The 10,489-nt window shown below is 50.2% G+C and overlaps 1 protein-coding gene across 1 annotated transcript; it reads right to left on the bottom strand.

The window, feature by feature from the left end:
• Nucleotides 1–168: 168 nt before the first annotated feature.
• On the bottom strand, nt 169–7,154 carry LOC125510893 (indole-3-acetaldehyde oxidase). The gene is made up of 7 exons (XM_048676180.2): nt 6,756–7,154; nt 3,341–4,981; nt 2,658–2,920; nt 2,334–2,543; nt 2,030–2,248; nt 779–1,939; nt 169–688 (listed from the first exon to the last, which is right to left on the bottom strand). Exons 1-7 carry the CDS (start codon nt 6,919–6,921, stop codon nt 275–277), a joined length of 4,074 nt encoding a protein of 1,357 aa, XP_048532137.1. The 5' UTR covers nt 6,922–7,154; the 3' UTR covers nt 169–274.
• Between the last annotated feature and the right edge of the window lie 3,335 nt (nt 7,155–10,489).

The following is a 10,489-nucleotide window of genomic DNA, read 5'->3' on the forward strand; positions in this document are numbered from 1 at the left end:
AGGTCTAACATTTTCCATAGTATGTGGTTAGATCTGAGTCGACTGAGACTTAACCAAGTCTCAGTCAAGTGACATAGAATTAAGAAGTGACATAGAATTAAGAAGAAAAAAGGATAAAACTGAAAAGAAAAAAATATACGGATCTTCATGCAAGATCAAAGGAATATATGATCTGAGACATAACGAAATCTTAATCGACTGAAACTTAGCAAAACTGTTTTGCATAACACACGCCAAATTACATGCCAACTTTTTACACACAACGTACTCAGCGTCATGCCACGGGAGTCGGGACCTCGGCGGCTGAGGAGAGGCTCTGGAGGTGCCTCTCCACGACGTCAAGGCCGCAGAGCTCCTTGACGTCGGCCATGGTGGCCGGCACGTCCATCTGGAACGTCAGCGGTGAGTTGACCGAGAAGTCCGTTCTGGCCGCCCTGATGGCCTCCCGCATGGCACAGTGCACCGACGCTGCCAGGAGCAGCGGCGGCTCGCCGGACGCCTTGGAGGAGAGCACCCGCTTGTTTTCGCGCGCGCTGCTTATGAGCTCCACGTTGAACTGCTTGGGGATGGTATCCACCGTCGGGATCTTATATGTCCAGGTGCCATCGTGCACCACCAGCCCATCGGCGTTCGTCGCGTAGTCCTCGTTCGTGAAGAACCCCACCCCTTGCACGAATGCGCCCTCCACCTGATCCATGAACAAAAATGGAGTCAGATTACAACGATCTGCAGAAGCAGCTAGCGATCAGGTGGCTGCGCGGGTCGGCGGTGAGCTTACCTGGCCGAGGTCGACCGCCGGGTTCAGGCTCTGCCCGCAGTCGTACACCAGATCGCTCCTCATGATCGTCGTCGCTCCGGTCAGCACGTCGATTTCCACCTCGCTGACGGCGGCTCCGTAGTTGATGTATTTTACGAAGGCTGGGTCGGGCTTCCAGTAGGCGTGGGCCGACAGGTTCACGCTCGCCATCTTCGCCTGGGCAATCAAGGCGCTCCATGGCGCCGCAGCGCCTGACTTTGCCTCGAGGCCCTCTTTGATGGGCTGGAGCCGCTCCACGAGCACGGCGCACGACTGACGGACCGCCTCGCAGCTGCTCTCGGACGTGGTGCTCCCACCGGTGAAGCTGCCCTGGATCAAGCTCAGCGTGTCGGCCTGAATGACGCGCACCTTGTCGAGCAGCCCGTCGGCGTCGGGACAGAGCTCCCGCAGCCCGAACGCCGTCATCTGCTTCACCTTGGTATACAGCCCTTGCCCGAGCTCCACGCCGCCGACCTCCACAGCGATCGAGCCGTCGTTCAGGATGGACACGTTGCCCGGCGTCGGCCGGAGGGCCACCTCGTAGGTGATCGGCACGCACGAAATGCCGCGCTTCTTCCACCTGCTCCCGCCATTGAACCGCTCAACTGCCTTCGCCCTGCTCTGGTACTCCGGCGACGAGGCCAGCTTGTCGAAGATGTCGATGAGGCTGTATGTCGGGGCGTCCCCCGCGGCGTCGCCGTAGAACTTCGTGAGGCTCTCGACGCTGTGGAGGTTCTTTCTCCGGACGGCGTTGGTGTCGGCCCCGAGCGCGGACGCGACGTGCTCGATGATGGCCTCGGCGATGAAGGAGCCCTGCACGTCGCCGGGCGCCCGCACGGCCGACTTGGACGATACGTTCGTCTTGCACAACTTGATGTCGAAGGCGAGGGCGCCCCAGTTGTACTTCTTCAGAGAAGCGATGGTGGCAGCCGGGATCATCGGGCTCAAGTCCGGCGATATCCCGGCGTTGATCCCAAGATCGACGTGCAGAGCCGTGAGCGTGCCGTCCGACTTGAACCCGACGGAGTACTTCGCCTTCATCGGGTGCCGCCCTCCGGCCATGATCATGTCCGTCTTCCGGTCGAGGTACATCCGAACAGGACGCCGCAGCTTGAACGCTGCAACTGCACACGCACATGCTACCTGAAAACCCAAACAATTGTAACATGATCAGAAGATTGTACCAACTGAAAAACAGAACATATTGTTGGTGTGTAGTCTGAATGAACTTACATGGGTTGATTTCATTCCCTTTCCACCAAAGCCGCCTCCGACTCTCCTTGTGATGACGCGAACATTGTGGTAGGGAATGCCGAGGCAGTCCGCGACGACATTCTGAATGATCTCGGGTAGCTGCGTAGAGGAGTAGACGATGATGCAGTTATCCTCGTCGGGGATGGCCAATGCGGTCTGAGTCTCCATGTAGAAGTAGTACTGTGATTCAAGTTTCACCTGTCGGAAGTTAACAAAAGACGCTATTCAGTTATCTTTGTCATCTGAAACTAACAATGCAGCATCCTAGATATCAAATGTGCACCTCTCCTGATAGGATCTTGTGATCAGCTTGAGACATCCCTTGCTCGAAGTCCCCAACTGGCCGAGGAGCAAAATATGGGGAAGTTTGGAAGTAGCTGTTATGCCGGATGGCATCTTCTATTGTCAGAATCGGCGGCTGAAGATTCTCGGTGCTATACTCGATGACCGCTTGCTTCGCCGCCATATAGGCGTACTTCTGTGTTTCAGCGATCTGAGTGATGGCAAAGGATACGGTAAGTTCAGCGATCTCTTAAAATTCAGTATAAGAATAAACTAGTACTGGTTTATGTCCTGAAATTGAGTTCAGGTGGCCAGAAGTAGGTACCACAATGCCAATATTTTGACCAGCAAATTCAGAAACCGGATCGCCGAAAAGAGCTTCGGTTCCTAGCATATTGATGCCAGCTCCAACATTTTTGCCACCGGCTGGAATATCCTTTGCGGTGATAACCCCGATGACCTTTTCTGAAGCCAAAGATGGCCTGAAGTTGACACCTTTGATATGGGCATGAGGGTGTGTGCTGTAGATAAAAGCTCCATAGAGGCAATCCTGGGGAGCAGGGATGTCATCAACATACACAGCCTCCCCTGGAAAACAAGCAAGAATATTGTCAAGTCCATGTTTCTCGATAGAAGTTAGATGTGCCAACAAATTTTTATTTTTGAAGAAATATATTCAGGGATGCAGCATATCATATGGTTCGGCACTGATAGAACCATTGTGCTAAAGATGAATAAAAAAAAATCCCAAATGATCTTGAAGTATGTAGAAGAAAATATTACTTCCTCCAATCCAAATTAAGTGATGCAACTTTAGTACAACTTTACTATAAACAATGCTGAGAAGTTCAAGCTACAGAAATCTAAGAAGTGCAGTGCCAGGGCATAAGTTATAAGGTAGACCAGCATTGTCAAGTAGTACTATCACTTGTAATTGAAGAGTACATACTAATTGAAGTAAACACTTGTAATCTAAATAAAACATTGAATAAGAATGTAGGAGTATACCAGAAGCTTGCAGCTCGGCCCCGGATTTCGTGATCGGCTTGCCGACAGGTTTGTATTCGTCATTGAAAACCAGTTCTTGCCTTGAGCGAATCTGCAAGTCTTCGCTCGCAACCTGACCATTCATGCTTCCATTTGCACATGACCCATTGGGAGCAATAGCCTTTGCTGGTTCAGTCAGGTTGTTTCCAAGTGAAGAAAGGAAACTGAACAAGAAACTGACAGCCAAGCTGACTCTGTATTCAGGATGTGTGGTGCCTTCTGACGGCATGATAATATCCTTCAGCAATCGAACAGCTTCAAGTATCACAGGCGCACTCACGGATTTCCCCTTCAAGAACTCTTCAACCTTCCGAGCCTGGGTGGTATGATCGACACCGTATGCGCCGAATGCAAGGCAGATATCCTCAATTATGAGCTTCCCTGATGCTCCATCGCCTGAAGTCCTTGCCAGGAATGCAGAATTGACATAGGAGACGGCATTGCCAAATGGTCTGGGAGCTACACGAGAGGTCTCGAAGATGACATTGTCTGAACCCCAATCCGGGACAAATATGCTGAGCAGTATGGTCTTGGCATCACAGGGAGGCTGCTCCAAGAACTCATCGAGCGTCAGGCACAGCATCTTGGAAGCCGTCTGGATGGTGACGGTGGAGCCGGCGGCGAGAAGAACGGTGGCTATGTCCGACGGGAACTGCAGTCGTTGTGCCATGATCACGTTCCCGCCGACGGTCGCTGTGTTTCGGACGAACGGCGAGGCCACCTTGCTCAGGTGACTGGCGATCTTTCTGAATACCGGAGTGCCATCGGAGAAGACCTCGATGGCTTTGGAGATGGACACGGCTGCCCCGATCTCCAACCCCTTGCTGTTCCTGTCGATGACAGAAAGCTCTGCGATGCCTTTGATGTCGATGTACTTATCGTACAGGTCTTGATCCTTGTACACTCCGGCGCCGGTGTTTGACGCCACGATCTTGACTGAATTTTCGTCGAACCAGCTGGAATCGAAGAGGCTATGGAGCTCCTGGATGCTCCTGGGATGGTACCAGCCGTCTTCGCCGGCGATCGCCGCTGGGACTGAGTTTTCGTTCATTTGGCCCTTGATCTCGGACTTGAGGAACTCAGGGAAGGTGCAGACAGAGCCGCTGGAGTATTCCGGCAGCTTGCTGATGTCGGCGCTGTCGGTGCCTTTCTTCCAGAACGAGTTGAGGCCGAGGTCCTCGAGGTCGACGTCGGCGGCGAAGCTCTTGCAGGCGTCGAGGATAGGCCGGTAGCCGGTGCAGCGGCACAGATTGCCGGAAACGGCGTGCTCGGCCTTAGAGCAGGTAAGCTTGGAGAACCCCGGCGGCGGGGCGTGATCACCGGCGGTGGTGGTGCCGGGCTTGTCGGCTTTGACGAGCGAGGAGAAGATGGACATGCACATGCCGGGGGTGCAGAAGCCGCACTGGGAGGCATGGAAGCCAGCGAGGCGCTGCTGGACGGGGTGGTAGCCATCGCGGGTGTTGCCAATGCCCTCGCTGGTGGTGACCGAGCAGTGGTTAAGGCTGCCGACGAGCGTCAGGCAGGAGCTCGCCGAGAACTCGGTCACCTCGTCGGTGGCCGGGTCGTACTTGGAGATGAGCACCACGCATGCGCCGCATCCACCTGCATGCATGCACGCAGCAACGTTAACACACGTTAGATTTGCAAACCAACATGTGGTTGAGATGGTTAGGTGGATAGTGGTATCCCCAATCCACCAGGGTTCAAATCCTGGTGCTCGCATTATTCCTGAATTTATTTTAGGATTTCCGGCGATGCGCTTTCAGTGCGCGTGTATATGAGCGCTTGTGTCTGTACTGATGCTCAAAAAAAAAATACACACGTTAGATTTTTTTTTGCTGTTAGTTAATTTCACTTTTTTTGCGGGGATATATATGTTAATTTCAGCTAGAATCGGCCAAAAACGAAGATAAAAAGTCTCACATAGTTCACGCTAAAAGGCAACGGCTATTGCGAAGCACATGGTCCCACACTCCCACTAATTACCTCCTTTGCCGGGCTAGTTCTGTAAAGTGTAAAGTCATGCGAATCTATATAAATATCAATATAAAGCATGTGCCAAGTTGATATGGGCAAAAATCTGGTGGTACTGATTACAGAATTTCGCTACTGTATGTGGCAAAGTGGAACACGCGCCAAAGTTTCTAATATCGGCAGTTGAACATGGATGGGAGCTGGCCACCAAACAGGAAACAGCAAGGCAGCCTTTTGTCACCATCATGCCTGAGCTGAGCGACCGTAAAGAACTACGTAGTAATCCTCTAGTTTACTGTTTTCTTAGCTACTATTACTCCTCGTAGCAAAATAAGACATTTTAGTAGACTAGTTTAGTCTATAAAAACGTTTTATATTTTGGTTCCAAGGTAGCACTATTTTTTAGATAAAAGTCAAGAAAACATATTCTATTATATCTCGGTCACATCGCTAGGCCGAGTGTAGTGACAATGGCGTGTCGGGCAAGGTTATTTCCGCTAACTGTTGTACTACAAAGTCGTCGGTTGTCGACTGGTCGTTTGATAGTAGGTAAAGTAAAAGTAAAAATCGTTCTTGAAAAAAGAAATTCGAAGTAAACTTACAGCGAAAAGAATACTGCCACTAAACTGCAAAGTTGAATTATATGCTCCTACATGAAGTTATACGCGTGCACTTGCCTGAATGAAAGTAAAAAAGCAGCGGTCGTCTGTGCTGTCGGGGTGCTGAGAGCAGGTTGGAAAGTCGGATTATCTTCATGTATCATGTAAAATATAAGAAGACAAAAGAGACTTGGCTTCAAGATGGAGATTGACCATGTGCACCTCCTTATCATTCAATTATTCTATTTCGAGAAATCCGGATTACGATCTCCAGAGGGTCCCTTTGGTAAACTACCTGCCTACCCTCTTATGGAGAGCTAGATTCCGTGGTGGAGTTGACTTATAGCTAAATTAACAACGTGGCGTGTGCATGGGATCAAGCAGAATCAGAATCCAAGGAGATCGCGGCATGCAAGAGGATTGATTTTCCCAGGAGAAAACAAACAGTAAAACTATATTTGCGGTCCGCGTTTGATGAACGAGCCATCGATCCAACAATTGCGATGGAGGCTGGAATCTGTATGTGCCCGTCACGATTTATGAACGATAGCGCTAGCTAGCTAACCCAAGCAAAAAAGAAGAAGATTATAGAAGAACCAGAGACGAGGAACATGAAGAATCGGTGTGCATTGTGGTGTGATGTCCTACGTGCACATGTACACAAATAAAGAACTGGTACCGGTTTGATCGAAATCTGGAGCAACTCACATGGACAGATGGGCTCGATCCATCCGCTTGTGCGAACGAGCGAAAGAAGAATTAAACAAGGCGATATGAAATGAATCGAGCGGTGCTGCCCTCACCTTCGCCGCAGCCGAGCTTGGGCCCCCTGACGGGCGTGCGCGTGCGGAGGAACTCCAGCAGCGTCGTCGACGGGTCCACTCCGGCCGCCTCGTGCCGCGCGCCGTTCACCGCCAGCACCACCCGCTCCCCCGCCGCAGCCGCCGCGTCCTTCCCCAGAGACCCCATCGCTCTCCACAACCCACCCTTATCCTCCTGCTGCACTAGTACTACTCACCAAGTGCGCGCAGGGAAGACAAGGATCGAAATTGTACAGCGCGATTTCGATCGCTACCTAGAGGTCAAGGGGCGCGAGATTGGTGTTCGGTGGTCGCGCGTGTACACTCCCCCGGTCCAGACAGACGCCCGGCGGAACAGACGGAGGCGGTACGCTAGCTTCTCATGGACTTTTCTGCTGTCATAGGAGCATCAGCCAATCGGTAGTACTGCGTACTATACGACAGATCAAAAGAACGGGAAAGGTCGTAACTGATCTGAAGATGACACACTGCCAGCCCAGGTTTGTTTGCTTTTGTTCTTGTTTACCGTATCTTGACAAATAGGCAACTTTACTACTAGCTTTAAATGAAACGTAGGGAGGATTCAAATACAACGAGCACATTTTTAACCTTTGCATAGTTATTAGGATACATAGAGCCAAAATCAACGCGTGCACACAAAGACACACCGACAACTAGCAAAGGCAAATAAGACCCCGGAGTCCCAAGCTATGTTTTGGTGGAGTATAAAAAGAAAAAGGAAAAGAAAAACTTTGAAGGGGTCAACAGAATGATCACTAAGAGCAACTCCAACCGGACGATCCATTTGGCACGTTCACGTTTGTTTGGGTTGCTGCAGACAAAAACGCCGGTCCAACGCGCCAACCCAAATCCAAATTGCGTCCGCTTCGTGTCCACGCCAATACATTTCAGACACGAAGTGGATGCGCCGCGCGTTTCCTCAGTGTTCGTCACGGCCCCACAAGTCAGCCGGCCAATCACCACATGCGGTCGTATTAAACACAGCCACCTACCTCGGGCCTGCCTGGTAGTGTGTGGAAGGATCGCGTGCCCGTCCTTTCTAATGGACGCGTGCGGTGGGGTCGGCTCATCCACTTCTCGTCCACATCTGTCCACCTTTACTCCCTCGCCGGTGACCACAAAACCTTAGCCAGCTAGCCAGCCCGAAACTCTAGCAAAGCCATGGGCATCTTCATCGGGAAGGGAGGGAGGAAGGGGAGGTTCAATGACGGCGGCTAGACGCGGCAAGCCACCGCGGAGCAACAACGGTTGTACATCCCAGTCCACCAGGCACAGTGGCACTGGGAGTACCACCAACCCCTGCAGTAGACGGACGTGAACTTGCTGCACGGCTGGCATCTAGACCCGCAACGCATCCCCATCCCGGAGGCGCTGCGGTCCGCGCGGGCGCACGTGGAGGAGGTTTGCCGACGTCGCGAGCTGCTTATGCGGAAGCCGCGCCATGCGTGCTTGCGCACCAGACTCCCCAACTGGGAGCGTTGGTTTTGAAGGAAATATGCCCTAGAGGCAATAATAAAGTTATTATTTATTTCCTTATATCATGATAAATGTTTATTATTCATGCTAGAATTGTACTAACAGGAAACATAATACATGTGTGAATACATAGACAAACATAGTGTCACTAGTATGCCTCTACTTTACTAACTCGTTGATCAAAGATGGTTAAGTTTCCTAACCATTGACATGGGTTGTCATTTGATTAACGGGATCACACCATTAGGATAATGATGTGATTGACTTGACCCATTCCGTTAGCTTAGCACCCGATCGTTTAGTATGTTGCTATTGCTTTCTTCATGACTTATACATGTTCCTATGACTATGATATTATGCAACTCCCGTTTACCGGAGGAACACTTTGTGTGCTACCAAACGTCACAACGTAACTGGGTGATTATAAAGGTGCTCTACAGGTGTCTCCGAAGGTACTTGTTCGGTTGGCGTATTTCGAGATTAGGATTTGTCACTCCGATTGTCGGAGAGGTATCTCTGGGCCCTCTCGATAATGCACATCACCTAAGCCTTGCAAGCATTGCAACTAATGAGTTAGTTGCGGGATGATGTATTACAGAACGAGTAAAGAGACTTGCCGGTAACGAGATTGAACTACGTATTGAGATACCGACGATCGAATCTCGGGCAAGTAACATACCGATGACAAAGGGAACAACGTATGTTATTATGCGGTCTGACCGATAAAGATCTTCGTAGAATATGTGGGAGCCAATATGAACATCCAGGTTCCGCTATTGGTTATTGACTGGAGACATGTCTCGGTCATGTCTACATAGTTCTCGAACCCGTAGGGTTCGCACGCTTAACGTTTCGACGACAGTTATATTATGAGTTTATATGTTTTGATGTACCGAAGGTTGTTCGGAGTCCCGGATGTGATCACGGACATAACGAGGAGTCTCGAAATGGTCGAGACATGAAGATTGATATATTGGAAGCCTATGTTTGGATATCGGAAGTGTTCCGGGTGAAATTGGAATTTTACCGGAGTACCGGGAGGTTACCGGAACCCCCCGGGGACTTAATGGGCCTTAGTGGGTGTAGGATCGAAAGTATGTCTAGAGGGGGGGGGGTGATTAGACTACTTGACCAAATAAAAATCTAGCCTTTTCCCAATTTTAGTTCTTGGCAGATTTTAGCTATCTTAGCACAAGTCAAGCAATCTCCACACAATTCAAGCAAGCATGCAAAAGAGTATATGAGCAGCGGAAAGTAAAGCATGCAACTTGCAAGAATGTAAAGGGAAGGGTTTGGAGGATTCAAACGCAATTGGAGACACGGATGTTTTTGTCGTGGTTCCGATAGGTGGTGCTATCGTACATCCACGTTGATGGAGACTTCAACCCACGTAGGGTAATGGTTGCGCGAGTCCACGGAGGGCTCCACCCACGAAGGGTCCATGAAGAAGCAACCTTGTCTATTCCATCACGGCCGTCGCCCACGAAGGACTTGCCTCACTAGCGGTAGATCTTCACGAAGTAGGCGATCTCCTTGCCCTTACAAACTCCTTGGTTCAACTCCACAATCTTGTCGGAGACTCCCAAGTGACACCTAGCCAATCTAGGAGACACCACTCTCCAAGAAGTAACAAATGGTGTGTTGATGATGAACTCCTTGCTCTTGTGTTTCAAATGATAGTCTCCCCAACACTCAACTCTCTCTCACAGGATTTGGATTTGGTGTAAAGAAGATTTGAGTGGAAAGCAACTTGGGGAAGGCTAGAGATCAAGATTCATATGGTTGGAATGGAATATCTTGACCTCAACACAAGTGTAGGTGGTTCTCTATCAGAAAATGTGTATTGGAAGTGTAGGTATGTTCTGATGGCTCTATCCACAAATGAAGAGTGGGTGGAAGGATATATATAGCCTCCACACAAAATCTAACTGTTACACATAATTTGCCAAACTCGGTGCGACCGAATGGTTAAACTCGGTCGGACCGATTCAACAAACTTAGTGACCGTTAGGACTTTCGGTGGGACTGAGATGCAACTCGTTAGGACCGATATGGTTAGGGTTAGGGCATAACGTAATCTCGGTGTGACTGATTACACAAACTCGATGGGACCGATTTTGATAATAAGCTAACCAGAGAGTTGGTCATGTAAACTCGGTGGGACCGATTCGCTCATCTCGATGAGACCGAAGTGTTACAAAAGGGAAAGAGAGAGTTTACATTGCAATCTCGGCGGGACC

This window comes from Triticum urartu, chromosome 5A (genome assembly GCF_056163025.1).
Source record: "Triticum urartu cultivar PI428250 chromosome 5A, HENAU_Tu73, whole genome shotgun sequence".
In the NCBI taxonomy this organism is placed as follows: Eukaryota; Viridiplantae; Streptophyta; class Magnoliopsida; order Poales; family Poaceae; genus Triticum; species Triticum urartu.

Excerpts from the sequence above, each read along its gene's own strand:
- LOC125510893 (XM_048676180.2), bottom strand. The coding sequence starts at position 6,921 with ATGGGGTCTCTGGGGAAGGACGCGGCGGCTGCGGCGGGGGAGCGGGTG. Across the intron at positions 4,982-6,755 it reads CAAGCTCGGCTGCGGCGAAG|GTGGATGCGGCGCATGCGTG; the intron begins GTGAGGGCAGCA and ends GCATGCATGCAG. Across the intron at positions 689-778 it reads CGGCGGTCGACCTCGGCCAG|GTGGAGGGCGCATTCGTGCA; the intron begins GTAAGCTCACCG and ends TTCATGGATCAG.